Source organism: Scyliorhinus torazame, chromosome 1, assembly GCF_047496885.1.
Source record: "Scyliorhinus torazame isolate Kashiwa2021f chromosome 1, sScyTor2.1, whole genome shotgun sequence".
NCBI lineage: Eukaryota > Metazoa > Chordata > Chondrichthyes > Carcharhiniformes > Scyliorhinidae > Scyliorhinus > Scyliorhinus torazame.
The window spans coordinates 301802761-301821695 of NC_092707.1; the positions used below are offsets into that span (position 1 = coordinate 301802761).

The 18935-nt window shown below is 44.3% G+C and overlaps 1 protein-coding gene across 2 annotated transcripts in view; it reads left to right on the plus strand.

Annotated features, from left to right (window-relative positions):
- pde10a (phosphodiesterase 10A) overlaps positions 1-18935 on the plus strand; it is a 1307205-nt gene that overhangs the window by 629162 nt on the left and 659108 nt on the right. For both annotated transcript variants that reach the window (XM_072507750.1, XM_072507751.1), the window contains one exon: positions 6995-7044. In XM_072507750.1, the coding sequence (XP_072363851.1) occupies positions 6995-7044 (50 nt within the window). The remainder of the gene's footprint in view (positions 1-6994; positions 7045-18935) is intronic.

Below are 18935 nucleotides of genomic sequence, written 5' to 3' on the forward strand. Positions count from 1 at the left end.
TACTAACAGGATGGCGAAATCGTATGGCTATGAACAGGGCTCAAGACTATAGAAGGAGACCGAGACAAGGAAATTATGAAGACAGAAACCTAGTTAGAACCTACAATAGGAAGATGAACCCCAGAAATGCATGGGGCATGATAAATCAATGTTTTCGATGTGACTCTCAATACCATTATGTTTTCAACTGTCCAACTCGTTATGATAGAGTGTTTGAAGCGACACATGACACGGAAGAGTCAGAAGAGGAAAAAGATAGTGACCAGAAAGAAGGCATTGTCCGATTAACAAGCAGTTTTACGCCGGTAATGAGGGTGCTGGTTGCAGAATCCTTCAACTGTGCTGTATTGGACAGTGGCTGCACATCTACTGTGTGTGGAATTGACTGGTTAAAATGTTACCTGGACTCTTTGAATGCTGAAAATCGTAACAAGGTTAAGGAATTTGAAAGTTCCACAAGTTTCAGGTTTGGGGATGATAATACTCTGAAGTCGCTGAAAAGAGTGGTGATCCCTTGCAATATTGCCAGAGTGAATCATTTCATTAGCACAGATGTTGTATCAAGTGAGATACCTTTGCTTCTGAGCAGACCGTCGATGAAGAAAGCACACATGAAACTGGATATGGAACAGGATAAGGCAACAGTTTTTGGAAAGACGGTGGACTTACAATTTACATAGTCGGGCCACTATTGTATTCCATTACTGACAAATAATATTTCAAGTAGAGTGGTTAAGGATGTGTTAATGGCAGTTGAAAATGGGACTTTAGCTGATAAAAAGCTTGTGGTATTAAAACTGCATCGGCAATTTGCACATCCATCTCCTCAGAGGCTGAAAAATTTATTAAAGGATGCAGGTGTAAGTGATGACGACTATACTAAACTGATAGAACAGGTTAGTGACCGCTGTGAAGTTTGTAGGAAGTACAGAAGGACACCAGCACGACCGATAGTTACCCTACCTTTGGCCAGGGATTTTAACGACATTGTGGCCATGGACCTTAAGATCTGGGATAAAGCAAATAATATATTTATTTTGCATTTTGTAGATTTAGCAACCAGATTTAGTCAATCAATGATTGTACGAAGTAAAGAAAAGAGAGTAATTCTGGATCAAATCGTGGAAAAATGGATAGGGACAGGAATGGGTCCACCGGCAAAATTCCTTACAGACAATGGGGGAGAATTTGCTAATGATGAGTTTAGGGATATGTGTGAAAACATGAATATTAGAGTTATGACTCTGGCTGCAGAAAGCCCATTTAGTAATGGTGTCTGTGAAAGAAATCATGCTGTTATTGATGACATGCTTCGGAAAATTTTGGCAGATCGACCAAATTGCAGCCTAAATTCAGCTTTAGCAAGGGCAGTACATGCAAAGAATTCATTGCAGATGGTTGGGGGCTATAGCCCTTATCAATTAGTGTTTGGTAGAAATCCTAAAATTCCGTCCATTTTGGATGACCAGCCTCCAGCTTGGGGGGGGGATTACAATTAGCTCTGGTTTTGCTGAACATTTAAATGCATTCCATCACAGTAGAAAAGCCTTTTTGGAAGCAGAAGTCTCTGAAAGAATTCGCAGAGCTTTAAGACATAACGTACGGCCATCAGATGCCGTTTTTCAGCAAGGAGGCATGGTATACTATAAGAGAGACAATTCTAATGAATGGAAAGGCCCAGGGTAGATCATAGGCATAGATGGCAAAACAATTATTTTGCAACATGGTAATCAAACTGTTAGGGTACATTCATCAAGGATAATGGGTACAGATTACAAATGTTCAAACTTAGACAGAGCAGACAGACATGACGAGGAACCAGAGTCATCTGGTACGCATGTGTTACAGAACTATGAGGACCAATTAACTGATATAGACAGGGTTTCTGTGGAGGAACGCAACACTTCTGATGAATTAGAACAGGCCATTTTTCCGAAAGGGCAACTGCCAAAAGTTGGTACAAAGGTGACATACTTGCCTGACCGGTCTAGTCAATGGAAGGATGCAACTGTTATTAGTAGAGCAGGGAAGGCCACCGGAAAGTATAAACATTGGTTGAATGTACAGCATTCAGGGGAAGGAGTCAAGACAATGGATTGGGAAAACGAAGTTCAAAAATGCAGGGCACAGAAACGCAGTGCCAGTTCAGATAGTACATCGGATAGCGAACAGGTCCGCAGGAAAAGGTAGAGAACTATTGAAAGGACATCCCACAGCAGAAGGGGAAGATCAAGCAGTAGCAGTACAGAACGAGATACCAGGCGGGAGAGAGGACGTAGTTTGTCATGATCTCGGAACATGAGTAAGACTACGAATACTAATAGGAGTAGAAGCCCACATGCACGTGAGATTTTGGTGGCTTCAAATAAATTAGATGAAAAATTTATTAAAGAAGCTAAACAGCAAGAATTGCATAGTGAATTTGGGGTATACATGGAAGTACCGGATAGGGGACAAAGAGCTCTATCCCACAGATGGATTTGCACGGATAAGGTTCTTCCGGATAGAACTTATAAGGCAAAGGCCAGGTTTGTGGCAAGGGGCTTTGAAGAAAACTTAGAAGATCAGGATTTAAGGGTAGATTCACCTACAGCAGGAAAGGTTATTTTAAAGATCTTCTTGACTCTGTTAGCTACAAAGGCATGGGAAAGCAAATCTATAGATATAAAAGCTGCTTTTTTGCAGGGGCACCAGCTCCAGAGAGACATTTTTCTCCGTCTTCCTAAAGAAGCAGCTAACACAGAAGGGGTACTCTGGAAGTTGAACAAATGTGTATATGGATTAAATGATGCATCTAGAGTCTGGTATTTTTCGGTAAGGTCAGTTTTGTTAAAGTTTGCCAGTTGAAAGCAGATCCTGCAATGTTTTACTGGCACTATAAAGGAAATCTTTCTGGCATTTTTATGATGCATGTCGATGATTTTTTGTGGGGTGGGACTAGTGATTTTGAAGCTATTGTAATCTCTGGTTTGAGGAAAGAATTCAGGGTTGGAAGTCAGGCTTCCGGTGCATTTAAATATATTGGACTGGAAATTGGACAGACTAAGTTAGGGGCAACTTTACGTCAGCAATCTTATTTGGAAAGCTTCACCCCAATAGCAATTAGTCGTGGCAGAGTTTCACAAAAAGACGCAATGGTTTCAAAGATAGAAAAAGAGCAACTGCGAAGTTTAATTTGGGCAACTAAACTGGCTAGATAGACAGACTAGACCGGACGTGAGTTTTGATATCTTAGAGTTGAGTACAAAAATGAATGATCCCAAAGTGGAAGACATAATAAGAGCAAATAAAGCATTGGCCAAACTAAAAATGCAGGAGTGTGTTTTGAAGTTCCCGGTTTTAGATGACCTTAAGCACTTGAAACTCATAGTTTATAGTGATGCGTCCTACCCAAATTTATGTGATGGGGTTTCAAGCGCAGGAGGTTTTATAATTTTCCTTTTGGGGAACAATGGTAAATGTTGCCCGCTTGTGTAGGAAACAAATGAAATAAGGAGAGTGGTAAAAAGCACTTTGGCTGCTGAGACGTTAAGCCTTGTAGAGGCGGTGGATATGGCTTTTTATATAAGTATGATATTGACAGAAATTTTGGGATTAGGGGATTTGGGTAATATACCTGTTGACTGTCACATTGACAATAAATCCCTGTGGGAAAATGTGCACTCTTCAAAAGAGGTTACGGATAGACATCGCAAGTTTGAAGCAGATGTTGGACAGGGGAAATAACAAAAATTAAATGGGTCGACAGGAGCTATCAACTATCAAACTGTTTTACGAAAAGAGGGGCGAGTTCACAGAAACTTTTGGATATTGTTAATGAAGGGCGCTTGTTTCTCATCCAAACAAAAAAAAAGGGGGGGGGGAAATCATGTGTGTGTTTTTGAGTTTCTTGAAATTTTGTTTTCACCTAATTATTTTTTTCTCCAAGGAAGGGGAGACTGTTAAGTAATGGGTTAAGAGACATTGCAATTAGTTGTCTCATTTATGTTAAGTATCCATTAATTGACACTGATATGTAAAGGGGCTTCAGGTGGCCTCTGTCAGGTGATGTATAGTGAGAGTTTTGTGCAAAGGCTGTTGGAAGGAAATCAATGTGTGTTTGTGAAAAAGGAACAGAACTTTAGACTCTTCATATCACAGCAACTAAAACGTCTAACATTCAATATGGCATGCAAGCCCCAGAAGGGCAGAGGAAAGGCTTCAAAGGACAACCTTGAAAAAGTGAAACATCCTCACTCACACCAGGGAATCACTGGCTCCGGACTGTCTGAAGTGGAGAAAAAACATCTGGGAAGGAGTTGGACACCTCGGGTTTCATCGCTGAGAGCAAGCTGAAGCCAAGCACAGACAGTGAAAGGAGCGTGTGGCAACCTGGGCACTCCACCCACCCACTCCTCCAACCCCCGTCTACCGCACATGTGACAGAGACTATAGATCATGCATTGGACTCTTCAGTCACCTGAGAACTCATTTTCAGTGTGGAAGCTGTAATGATATGTATACAGTCAAGTTAGTGAAGGGTTAATTATTACAACTCTGTAATTCAAACACCACTTCTCTGTATATATATCAGACTTCAGGGAATGCTGGGTAGTGTTAGTCAAGGAGAAAGCAAGAGAACAGCACTAGAAGGAGATTACTTTCGTTAGAGTTACCACGAAGTTAAATTAGAATATTATTGGTGACTATTTAGATTATTGATTACTGCTAGACAGATTCAATATTACTTTATTATTAACTATAGCTCAGTAGAGTGTGCGAACTTCATTTAATTAATCTTTATAATAAATTAGTTTTGTTTCAATCTAATGATTGGTGGATTCTTTGTCATCAACACAACGGACCATCCTGGAAGAAAGGACAAAGAACACAAAATATTACCACCAAAGGTAATATAACAGAAGCAAGTCATCCACGACTAAGAAGGATTGCCTAAGAAGAAGAAGTTGGGGCAGGCCATTTATGACTGAGATAAGGAGAAATGTCCTCACTCAGCAGGTGGTAAATCTCTGTAATTTCCTGCCCCAGAGGGCTGCGGCGGATCAGCCATTGAGTATGTTTCAGACTGAATCAATGAGCAAGATCTTCCAGCTGTTCACGCCAGCAAGATCTTCCACTCCGGGTTTCCTGGCGGCAAGGGGTGGATTCAATGGGACATCCCATTGACAGCTGCGGGACCAGAAGATCCGCCCAAGGGCGGGCTGCCATTTACTCAGAGAGTGATGAGATTATCAAACTTGCTACCGCAGATGTATGTAAGGTGCATTTACGGCGAAGCTACATAAGTAAATGAAGGAGATAGGAATAAAACAATATATTGTTCAAGTGAGGTGAAATGAGGTGGAAGACTGCCTGTAGGCAGCTTCACTGTCCCCTGATAGTTGTGAGACCTGGAGGCAGACTGGAAAATCCCAGTGATCATCCAAAAAATGGCTTTAATTACATGATCAATTGGTTACGCTGCCTCCATCCGCCCATCCATTTTACCTCCAGGAAAATGGCCTGGAGTTGGGTTGGATCTGGGAAACAAGCATATCAGCTGGTGGTGCTATTTTTAGCAGCCGTCCCTGTAAGTGCCAAAACATTCTGCCCTGGGTTTCATCACACTTCCAATACAGACCTAAATATTCCAAATCCTTTGCAACATTAAATTTCTCAACTAAATATTACTCACACGGGTTGCCTTTTACTAATTCATTTTTCTTGTGGAGAAGTGTCTGGATTCTCCAGGGTGCCTGCCCAGGATACCAGAGAGGACGTCTGCAGCTTGCTGCGCAGAGCATTGCTAGCACAGACTTGATTTGGTGAGTGGTATGGAGAAAAAGAAGAGCATTGTATTATCAAAAAATATTTGAAATGGAAATGTTCTGTCATTTTAATATCCATGGATAATTCCACCCTGGTGTTGCTACCGAAATGCAACATGTGGAACTGCCAAAAAGATTCAGGCAAATGGTTCCAGAGAGGAGGAACGTCAGTTATGCAGAGAGATTGGAGATGCTGAGATTATTTTCTTTCGAAAGAAAAGGTTGAGAGGAGTTTTGATAGAAGTATTCAAAATCATGAACGGTCTGGACAGAGTGGGGCGAAACTGTTCCCATTGGTGGGAGGATTGAAACCAGAGGGTGCAGATTTAAGATGATTGGCAAAAGAAACAATAGTGACATAAGGAAAAGCTTATGTGATGGAGGCAGGTTCAGTCGAGTCATTCATGAGGGAATTGGACTATCATTTTTTTAAATTATAAATTTAGAGTACCCAATTATTTTATTCCAATTAAGGGGCAATTTAGCATGGCCAATCCACCTACGCTGCACATCTTTTTTGGGTTGTGTGGGTGAGACCCACGCAGACATGTGGAGAATGTGCAAACTCCACACGGTCAATGACCCGGGGCCAGGATCGAACCCGGTCCTCGGCGCAGTGAGGTAACAGTGCTAACCACTGCGCCATCGTGCCACCCTGGAATTGGGCTATCATTGTCTTATTATTTGAGAAGGAAGTACGTGCAAGCCTACAGGGAGTGGCTGTAGGTGAATTGTTCCTTAAGGGAGCCAGCACAGACACAATGGGTTGAATGGTCTTCTGTGCCATTCTATAATTCTACAGTGGGTATTTTTCTTTCATTAAGTTTTTGATTTCTGCCTTTAATAACCTTTAGCAACACGTGGATGAGAATCTGTGTAATATTTTTGCAACTGTTTACACTTGATATTTTATTTGATTTAAATTTGTTTTTAACACGGGATAAACTATAGCAATTTTCTGCCAGAGATCCACCTATTTTTAAATACATAACTTGCAACAGATTTTATTTTAATGTTTGCCTTTATTATTTTTCTTTCAAAAATTGCACAATGGAATAGAAACCCAATGCTCATTATTCATTTTTTTATATCAAGTTATTATAAATGATGTGTTGTAACTATTTGTCCTAATTATTTATAACCTTTTTCAATGCAATAACATTCTCTTTCTGTTACTGTTTTCGCAGCAACTGGTGCTGATGGACTTTCATTATATTTTGTGGGAGATTGCAGCAATGTGAGTACAACATAACACGTGACCAAACAAAATGGGTTATTCATGAAATTGTAATATTTTAGGAACCAAGGACTGCTTTCTCCTCCCATTTGCTGTATTGGGAGTGGAATATGACAGTAGGCCTTGCCGCCCAATTTTCCAACCGTTGCTACTGCTCTCCTACCCAAATTGAAGTAGGAAAGTGGAAGTAAATTTCACCCTAAATGTCTTCAGATATGAATCATTAGTGAATTGTTTTGATAACTATTCTCCACAAGTGGAAATCAGTAGCTCAGCTGTACAAATAGACGGACCCGTAATATTTCAGAAATATTTTAGAAAGCAGTGTTGCTGATCAGACTTTAATCTACACTGGAGACAAGATTTCTGCCCAGATATTGGGGCAGGAACTGGAGCAAGTAGGAGTGCAATTTTGTGCCCCCAGCTGACATGTTGGCTGGCTGGCACCACCATGGCAGATTAGTGTTTAAGAGGCCTAGTAAAGCCAATGATCAGAGGGAAACTGGAATTTTTCAACCAACCTGCAGGCCCCCAATGGTACCTGAGCATTTGCAATTGTCTTGAGGTGACTTTCTGGTGGCAGACGGGAGTGGCAATATTCCAGAAAGAGTTTGTGGCCTCCCCTGGCCTATCTAGTCACAGATGGGAGCACTGGTTTCCTTGTGGAGGGGGAATTCTTGTGGTGATTTGAAAGATGTTATTATTTATTCAAAACATGTTAATTCTGAGTGGACACATTACATGGAGGCACCCTCTCTCTCCCTAACTTCAGGCTGCAGGACCTGCTGAGCTGGAGGGCCTCCTTTTGGTCCATCTACCATCCTTAATTGGATATTAATAGAACATAGAACATTACAGCGCAGTACAGGTCCTTCAGCCCTCGATGTTGCACAGACCTATGAAACCACTCTAAAGCCCATCTACACTATTCCCTTATCGTCCATATGTTTATCCAATGGCCATTTGAATGCCCTTAATGTTGGCGAGTCCACTACTGTTGCAGGCAGGGCATTCCACGCCCTTACTACTCTCTGAGTAAAGAACCTACCTCTGACATCTGTCTTATATCTATCGCCCCTCAATTTAAAGCTATGTCCCCTCATGCTAGACATCACCATCCGAGGAAAAAGGCTCTGACTGTCCACCCTATCTAATCCTCTGATCATCTTGTATGCCTCAATTAAGTCACCTCTTAACCTTCTTCTCTCTAACGAAAACAGCCTTCCCTCATAAGATCTTCCCTCCATACCAGGAAACATTCTGGTAAATCTCCTCTGCACCCTTTCCAATGCTTCCACATCCTTCCTATAATGCGACGACCAGAATTGTACGCAATACTCCAAATGCGGCCGCACCAGAGTTTTGTACAGCTGCAACATGACCTCATGGCTCCGAAACTCAATCCCTCTACCAATAAAAGCTAACACACCGTACACCTTCTTAACAACCCTCTCAACCTGGGTGGCAACTTTCAGGGATCTATATACATGGACACCGAGATCTCTCTGCTCATCCACACTACCAAGAATCTTACCATTAGCCCAATACTCTGTCTTCCTGTTATTCCTTCCAAAATGAATCACCTCACACTTTTCTGCATTAAACTCCATTTGCCACCTCTCAGCCCAACACTGCAGCTTATCTATGTCCCTCTGTAACTTGTAACATCCTTCCGCACTGTCCACAACTCCACCGACTTTAGTATCATCTGCAAATTTACTCACCCATCCTTCTACGCCCTCCTCCAGGTCATTTATAAAAATGACAAACAGCAGTGGCCCCAAAACAGGTCCTTGTGGTACACCACTATGAACTGGACTCCAGTCTGAACATTTCTCATCAACCACCACCCTTTTTGTCTTCTTCCAGCTAGCCAATTTCTGGTCCAAACTGCTAAATCACCCTGAAACCCATGCCTCCGTATTTTCTGCAATAGCCTACCGTGGGGAACCTTATCAAACGCTTTACTGAAATCCATATACACCACATCAACTGCTTTACCCTCATCCAGCTGTTTGGTCACCTTCTTAAAGAACTCAATAAGTTTTGTGAGGCACGACCTACCCTTCACAAAACAGTGTTGACTATCTCTAATCAAATTATTCCTTTCCAGGTGATTATACATCCTATCTCTTATAAACCTTTCAAAGACTTTGCCCACAACAGAAGTAAGGCTCACTGGTCTATCGTTACCGGGGTTGTCTCTACTCCCCTTCTTGAACAAGGGGACAATATTTGCTATCCTCCAGTCCTGTAGACAAAGATGACTTAAAGATCAAAGCCAAAGGCTCAGCAATCTCCTCCCTAGCTTCCCAGAGAATCCTAGAATAAATCCCATCCGGCCCAGGGGACCGATCTATTTTCACACTTTCCAGAATTGCTAACACCTCCTCCTTATGAACCTCAAGCCCTTCTAGTCTAGTAGCCTGAATCTCAGTATTCTCCTCGACAACATTGTCTTTTTCCTGTGTGAGTGAATACTGATGAAAAATATTCATTTAGCACCTCTCTTATCTCCTCAGACTCCACGCACAACTTCCCACTACTGTCCTTGACTGGCCCTATTCTTACCCAAGTCATTCTTTTATTCCTGACATATCTATAGAAAGCTTTAGGGTTATCCTTGATCATAACTGCCAAAGACTTCTCGTGCCCCTCCTGGCTCTTCTTAGCTCTCTCTTTAGGTCCTTCCTAGCTAACTTGTAACTCTCAAGCGCCCTAACTGAACCTTCATGTCTCATCTTTACATAAGCTCCTTCTTCCTCTTGACAAGTGTTTCGACTGCTTTAGTAAACCACGGTTCCCTCGCTCAACCACTTCCTCCCTGCCTGACAGGTACATACTTATCAAGGACACGCAGTAGCTGTTCCTTGAACAAGCTCCACATTTCCATTGTGCCCATCCCCTGCAGTTTTCCTCTCCATCCGATGCATCCTAAGTCTTGCCTCATCGCATCACAATTGTCTTTCCCCCAGATGTAACTCTTGCCCTGCGGTATATACCTATCCCCTTCCATCACTAAAGTAAACATAATCGAATTGCGGTCACTATCCAAAGTGCTCATCTACCTCCAAATCTAACACCTGTCCTGGTTCATTACCCAGTACCAAATCCAATATGGCCTTGCCTCTCTTTGGCCTATCTACATACTGTGTCAGGAAATCCTCCTGCACACATTGGACAAAAATGGACCCATCTAAAGTCGAACTATAGCGTTTCCAGTCAATATTTGGAAAGTTAAAGTCCCCTATAACAACTACCCTGTTGCTTTCGCTCCTATCCAGAATCATCTTTGCAATCCTTTCCTCTACATCTCTGGAACGTTTTGGAGGGCTATAGAAAACCCCTAACAGGGTGACCTCTCCTTTCCTGTTTCTAACCTCAGCCCATACTACCTCAGCATGATCTTTAGCCACTGATTGGCCAATCCAGACAACATACATACAAGGTGACTTCCCCTGACCTGGTGTGTGGTTGGCACCCATGTTTGACCCCAAAATCAGGGTTCGGACCCGAAAAGGAAAATCCTGGTCTGATTTCTTGAAAATCTAGAATATGGTGATTAATCATGATTTATATTCAAAATATCACAATAAAATAAAATATCCAATCATTTCATTCATTAATATCAGATAGATAAGTGCGCATTTCAGATCAATTAGCTCGGTGCATGCCAGGCAACATTGATGATTTCCTGCCCAAAAAAAGATGTGATGTGATTATTATTACAAAAGCAAAAAAGCTCGGGCTGCTGGAAACTATATACAAACATAAGAACATGTAAATTCCTAGCAAGAGTAGGCCATTCGGCCCCTTTCAAGCCTGCCTCGCCATTCAGTAAGATCATGGATGATCTGATTGTGGCAGCAAAGCCACTTTTCTGCCCATCTCCTGTGTCCTTTGACTCTCTTGTTAGTCAGGACTCTCCCTACATGTGCCCTAAAATATTCAGTGACATTACTTCTCCTGCTCCTTGGGGATTGGGTTCCACAGATTCACGACCCTCTGAAAGAAAAACGTTCTCCTTTGTCTTAAATGGGAGTCTCTCTCACAAGGAGAAACACCCTCTTAGCATCCACTCTGTCAAGCCCTCTCAGGATCGTATATATTTCAATAAGATCACCTCTCATTCTTCTAAACTCCAATGGATACAGGACCAAACTGACCAACCTTTCCTTAACCCCCTCATCCCATAAATTAGTCGAGTGAACCTTCTCTGAACGTATGCAATTATGTCCTTTTTAAAAGAAGGTGGCCAAAACTGTATACAGTTCTCATGATGTGATCTCATCAATGCCTTATGTGACTGTGGCAAATGTCTCTAGTTTTATATTCCATTCTTCTTGCTACAAACGACAACATTCCATTTGCCTTCCAAATCACTTGTTTTACCTGCATGCTAATGTTTTGTGATTCAACTGAAATGTCAGTCACTGGCACCATATTTAATAGCCAGACAGCAGTACAGTGTCATGCTCCAGCCTGACAGAACTGGCGAAAAACCCCTCGCAGCAGTGCAAGTGGAGGAAATGGTCGAAGCCTAATCAAGAGTAGTCCCAGGACACAGCAATTCCTCGCTGGATGTACCCCTCCAGGTTGCAAGGAAGTGGAGGAATGTCCTGTTACCCCAGAATCCAGGAGGCGGCCGGTGATCAAGCAGCCGTGGATGGAGGTTGCAGATGTGGTCAGCAGCTATGCGACCCGTTCCTTGTACATGGCTGCAGTGCCAAAAAAGTGTTAATGACCTGATGTGTTCTGGTAAGGTGAGTTTAGCACGTAACGTTAAGCTTGAAGCCTTAAATATCAGTGAGGATGAATAATTTAATAATAATAATTTGCCACTGAGACAACGAACAAAGAACAAACAAAGAACAAAGAAAAGTACAGCACAGGAACAGGCCCTTCGGCCCTCCAAGCCTGTGCCTTCCATGCTGCTCATCTAAACTAAAATCTCCTGCACTTCCGGGGTCCGTATCTCTCTATTCCCATCCTATTCATGTATTTGTCAAGATGCCCCTTAAATGTCACTATCGTCCTTGCTTCCACCACCTCCTCCGGCAGCGAGTTCCAGGCACCCACTACCCTCTGTGTAAAAAAAACTTGCCTCGTACATCTCCTCTAAACCTTGCCCCTCGCACCTTAAACCTATGCCCCCTAGTAATTGACCTCTCTACCCTGGGAAAAAGCCTCTGACTATCCACTCTGACTATCCCCCTCAAAATTTTCTAGACCTCTATCAGGTCGCCTCTCAATGTCCGTCGTTCCAGTGAGAACAAACCGAGTTTATTCAACCTCTCCTCATAGCTAATGCCCTCCATACCAGGCAACATTCTGGTAAATCTCTTCTGCACCCTCTCTAAAGCCTCTACATCCTTCTGGTAGTGTGGCGACCAGAATTGAACACTATACTCCAAGTGTGGCCTAACTAAGGTTCTATACAGCTGCAACATGACTTGCCAATTTTTATACTCAATGCCCTGGCCAAAGAAGGCAAGCATGCCGTATGCCTTCTTGACTACCTTCTCCACCTGTGTTGCCCCTTTCAGTGATCTGCGGACCTAGATCTCTTTGACTTTCAATACTCTCGAGGGTTCTACCATTCACTGTATATTCCCTACCTGCATTAGACCTTCCAAAATGCATTACCTCACATTTGTCCAGATTAAACTCCATCTGGCATTGTGGTAATGTCACTGAACTAACAACCCAGAGGCCGACCATAGCAGCTGGTGGAATTAAATTAAATTAATAAACCTGGAACATAAAGCTAGTCACAATAATGGTGAACTTGCTAATGGTCATTGATTGTTGTGAAACCCATCTCGTTCACTAATGCCCTTTAGGGAAGTAAATCTGTTGCCCTTACCTGGCCTGGCCTACATACAACTCCAGGCCCACAGCAACTTTTAACTGTCCTCTGAAATGTCCTCCTAGCAAGCCACTTATTTCAAGGGCACTTCATAGAATTTTTTTTACAGTGCAGAAGGTGGCCACTCGGACCATCGAGTTAGCCACTCGGCCCATCGAGTTAGCACTGGCACCTGGAAAGAGCACCCCACTTAAGCCCACCCTATCCCTGTAACCCTGTAACCCAACCCAACCTTTTTGGACACCAAGAGCAATTTATCATGGCCAATCCACCTAACCTGCACATCTTTGGACTGCGGGAAGAAACCGGAGCACCCGGAGGAAATCCACGCAGACACGGGGGGAATGTATAGACTCCACACAGACAGCGACCTAAGTCGGGAATCGAACCTGGGACCCTGGAGCTGTGAAGCAACTGTGCTCACCACTGTGCTACCGTGATGCACTTAGGGATGGGCAACAAAGTCTGATCTTGCCAGTGATGCCCACATTCGATGTAAGAAAAAGAAAAAAAAAAGGGATTGGAGAAGAGATGAGCTCACCCTGTCAGTCGAGATGCCCAGGCATCAGCACTGGCTGTCAGATGCATGTCAGCCTCTTTGTGCAAGGCACCTGTCAGGCACGCGTGATTCCTGTAAGTGTTTATTGGCCACATGTAGGATGCTTGACTATAGAACCACATTATACAGTCAGGCTGACACCAGCAAAGAGTTGTGCCTCTTTTTGATGGACGACCAAAAAGAGATTGTTTGCGCTTGGTGAGCTTTCATAGAATTTACAGAGCAGAAGGAGGCCATTCGCCCATCGAGTCTGCACCGGCTCTTGGAAAGAGCACCCTACCCAAGGTCCACACCTCCACCCGATCCCTATAACCCAGTAACCCCACCCAACACGAAGGGCAATTTTGGACACTAAGGGCAATTTATCATGGCCAGTCCACCTAATCCGCACATCTTTGGACTGTGGGAGGAAACCGGAGCACCCGGAGGAAACCCACGCACACATGGGAGGATGTGCAGACTCCGCACAGACAGTGACCCAAGCCGGAATCGAACCTGGGACCCTGGAGCTGTGAAGCAATTGTGCTATCCACAATGCTACTGTGCTGCCCACAGAGTCACAGAATCTCCGGCCTGCACTGTCTGTACTAGCTCTGTAAAAGAGCATTCTACCTTGTCCACTCCCCTGCCTTATCCCCATGTCTTTGCACATACTTTCTTTTCAGATAGCTTTCTTTTAGATACCTCGATCGAACCTGTCTCCACCACCCTCTCAGAAATTTCTTTCCACACTACAACACTCTCTAGGTGAAAACATTTTTGTTCACACCACATTTACTCCTTTAGCCAATTATTTTGAACCTGCGGCTTGCTCCGAGAAGAGAGCTCACAATGCTCAGGCGATGTCCCGAACCAGCGATGGCGGGCCCTTCATGGCCATCCTGATTTCCATGGAGGAATAGGCACCGGAGCTGGTTGGAATAGAAGAAGGGCAGGCTATTGCGGATGGTGCGAGAGGTGTGAAGCCCCGAGAGACTGAATGACCTAATGGATGGGCACAAGAGTGCCTGTAGTGAGCACAAAGCATTGTGCCCATGTGTGGAGCACTGCTCACATAGAACTCGAAATAATGAGTACTTAGAAGAAGGTATTGGAAAGCGTATAACCCTTTCATCAGTCTTATCTTTCTTGCAGGTCATAGACAAGAGCAGCGACCCATCGATCATGAAAGACATTCCCCACCCCCACCCCCTCTGAGGAGGAGGAGACCTCAGGGAATGCACTGTCATATCATACCCTGTGCAGATACTATGCAGCGGGGGATATTTGCACATGATTAGTAAGGGGTTTGCACTCTGGTGAACACAGGTCAGACGCACCCGAATAGCTGACAGAGACGGTGACGACCCAAATCACTCACACCCAGCCCGGTGTGAGTGCCTGGCAGTGCTCAACTTCAGGCTGATGACATTCCTGAGCAGTAATCAACAAGGAGGCAGAGGCTGGAGTTTCAGAATGAGATGCATGAACATCTGGCAGTTTCCAGAAGCTGTGAGCACACATGCATGGATGGTAAAGGAGTCCATCCAGGCCTTGAGCCCCACTATGACTCTGGTGTGTACATACATGACTATCTTGAGAGATTGGTTCCCATCATGGAGAACTATATCCTGCAGATCATCCAATGGCTGTCAGAGATGTGCACTCACCAGCGTGTCATTGCCTTCTCCCTGAGCTCTGTGGTGCAATGGCTGGATGAGAGGGGGATGAGACATATGGAATCACCATTTAGTCCACAGACTCCTCAGGTGAGCAGGGAGGGGCAAGAGTGGAGTGGCTGGCTGCAGCATTGGTGGGCACTTCTCAGTGAACTGCTGGTGTGGGCAGCAGCCCTTCTGACAGTGAAACTAACACCTCACAAAGCTGCGGAGACAGAGGGGCTCCTGCACCTGTAGAAGAGACCTTCGATATGCCAGAGTTGTCGACACCTCAGGTAAGTAAAGGATAACAGTTGTTAGGTCCCGATAGTATCTCTGCCATAAGAACTAGAGAGCAAGTCTTCACTTGTTTAACTCCAATTTTATTGTGTTCTACAATCACCTCTCCTCCAACTCCACAGTACCACCTGTTTGTTATTGTGCAGTCTGTCAAACAATAAGTGCTCTATTAAACAATTAAAACTCCATTAAGCACTGAGGAACATTAACTCTGCCCCAACAGATTCCCCCTCTGAAAGAAAGAAAATGATTCTTTAAGTTTGACGTACATTACCACAACACAATGTATATATTTTCTTTTCTACAATAAATGCACCCAATTCCTCCTTAAAACACTTTTTTAATCCAACCTCACATTCTCTTCCTTATAGGAAAAAACACCCCTCTTTAATCATTTCTAATAACGCCAACAAGCTAGCTCCTTTTTGCATCAGTCAGTCAGATAATTGGTAACTGCTGTCAACCCACTTGATCTGGTCAATCTCCCTGATCCCTAGTGTTTGTTTTAGGCTCACTATGTCAATCTGTAATCTCTTTTCACCTACTTTTTTCGTCGAATGGACATTCTCTCAAAGGACTTATCGTCTGTGTGACACTATAGGTACTGCGCTGGATTCTCCGCACCCCGCCGCCGAAATCGCGGCCAGTGCGGGAGCAGGGAATCCATTTTCCCGCAAGGAATCAGGACTGGCGCCGGTTCCCCGATTCTGCGGGTCTCGAAAAGCGGCATATTCGGGGAGTATGCCGCGCTGCCTAGGACCTACCTGGGAACAATGCCAGAGGCCGTTCCGCCATTCTCCGCCCCCGACCGGCCGAAGTCCCGACGGCGTGGATCTAATGTGGTCCAGCCGGTCGAGATGCTCGCGTGGCGGTTGCGGACTCAATCCGCGGCACCCTGGTCTGGGTGGGGCAGGCCGATCGGAGGGCGGGGGTGGGGGGCCTTATAGGCGGCCGGGAAATGTTTGTGCGGGCGGACAGGGTCAGGCGCGCGGCCAATCGGTGGGGTTTATTTTTCGGGTCCAGCTCCGCGGTCCGAGTCCGCCATGGAGCACAACGCGGCCGCTGGAGGCCGCCACCGTGCACATGCGCGGCCTCCAACCCGCAAGTGCGGGGGCCCATTTCTGCAGCAAAAGCTGCTATATCTACGCCGGGCCCCTGCAGGGCGAGGAATTTGTAGCCCTTTCATGCCAGATTTTCTGGCGTGAAGCTCCACAGTTTTGACGCCAGCATGGGGACATAGTCCCAATAACGGAGAATCCAGCCCACTGTTCCTGAATGCCCTATTCCATTCAAAATTTCAGTCAGGACCTGAATATAAAAAATGCCATATCTACTGCCTCCACTGAGAAAAATGTCTCTGTTGCCAATGTACATTTTACCTTTCTTTGTTTCTTTTTAGTTTCCCATGCCAAAGGCAAACCTTTAACTTTCTCCCCAGGAGAAAAATTATAAATCTTCCCGCACTCGAAAAGGCAATACAGAGATTAGTATAAGATGCGTCACGATAAACAATCAGTTTCAGTTGTCTAATATCACCTAAAGATGGGAATTTCAAAACACAATTCTCCAATTTTAATTTTGCCAATGTTTTGTTTGCTCAATCAATTTATTCAACTTTAGGATTGTTCATTTTAGTGCTTAGATCAAACACACCATAACTGGCGTTGGGTCTTGTTTGTCTAGTTAACAAATTCAGCTGCCTAATTAAACTTTGGAGTACCTCTTTTTCCATTCCAGAAGCTGCCGCATCCTTTAGTGAGGCCCTAACACGAGTAATTGCTATGGGGCTAATATTCTCCAAGTAAGACCTGTGGAGTGACATGTCAACCACTCTGCCCAATTTCTAACCCAATGTATTTGAATGCACCAGAGGCCTGACTTCCAACCTTGATTTCCATTCTAAGCCCGTTTATAACAGTATTTTGAACTTCACTACTACCACCCCACAAAAAATCATCAGCCCATCGTGTCTACACCAGCCCTTCTTGGAAAGAACACCCTACTTAAGCCCACATCTCCTTCCTAACCCAGTAACCCCACCTAACCTTTTGGACATTAAGGGGCAATTTAGCACAGCTAATCCACCTAACCTGCACATCTACCGTGGGAGGAAACCGGAGCATCCGGAGGAAACCCCCGCAGACACAGGGAGAAAGTGCAAACTCCACACAGTCACCCGAGGCCGGAATTGAACCCGAATCCCTGGAGCTGTGAGGCAGCAGCGATAACTGCTGTGCCAGCATGCTGCCCAATTGTGTTGGTGAGTGTTCTCCAATACATTTGGATGATGTAGCTGTTATGGTTGAATTTATTTTTTCATTTTTCCAATTAAGGGGCAATTTACCGTGGCCAATCCACCTACCCTGTACATCTTTGGATTGTGGGGGTGAGACTCACAAAGGCACGTGGAGAACATAAGAACATAAGACAATAAGAATTAGGAACAGGATTAGGCCATCTGGCCCCTCGAGCCTGCTCCGCCATTTAATGAGATCATGGCTGATCTTTGTGGACTCAGCTCCACTCTCCGGCCCGTACACCATATCCCCGAATCCCTTTATTCTTTAAAAAGGCATCTATCTTTTTCTTAAAAACATTTAAAGAAGGAGCCTCAACTGCTTCACTGGGCAAGGAATTCCAGAGATTCACAACCCTTTGGGTGAAGAAGTTCCTCCTACACTCCGTCCTAAACCTACCTCCCCTTATTTTGAGGCTATGCCCCCTAGTTCTGCTTTCCCCGACCAGTGGAAACAACCTGCCCGCATTTATCCTATCTATTCCCTTCATAATTTTATATGTTTCAATAAGATCCCCCCGCATCCTTCTAAACTCCAATGAGTACAGTCCCAGTCTACTCAACCTCTCGTCATAATCTAATCCCCTCAACTCTGGGATCAACCTAGTGAATCTCCTCTGCACTCCCTCCAGTGCCAATATGTCCTTTCTCAGGTAAGGAGACCAAAATGGAACACAATACTCCAGATGCGGCCTCACCAATACCTTATACAATTGCAGCATAACCTCACTAGTCTTGAACTCCATCCTTCTAGCAATGAAAGACAAAACTCGATTAGCCTTCTTAATCACCTGTTGTACCTGCACACCAACTTTTTGCGACTCGTGCATCAGCACACCCAGGTCCCTCAACACAGCAGCATGTTTTAACATCTTACCGTTTAAATAATAATCCATTCTGCTGTTATTCCTCCCAAAATGGGTAGCCTCACACTTGACAACATTGAATTCCATCTGCCAGACCCTAGCCCATTCACCTAACCTATCCAAATCCTTCTGCAGACTTCCGGTATCCTCTGCACTTTTTGCTTTACTGCTCATCTTAGTGTCGCCTGCAAACTTTGACACATTGCACTTGGTCCCCAACTCCAAATCGTCTATGTAAATTGTGAACAACTGCGGGCCCAACACTGATCCTTGAGGGACCCCACTAGTTACAGGTTGCCAACCAGAGAAACACCCATTTATCCCCACTCTCTGCTTTCTGTTAGTTAACCAATCCTCTACCCAT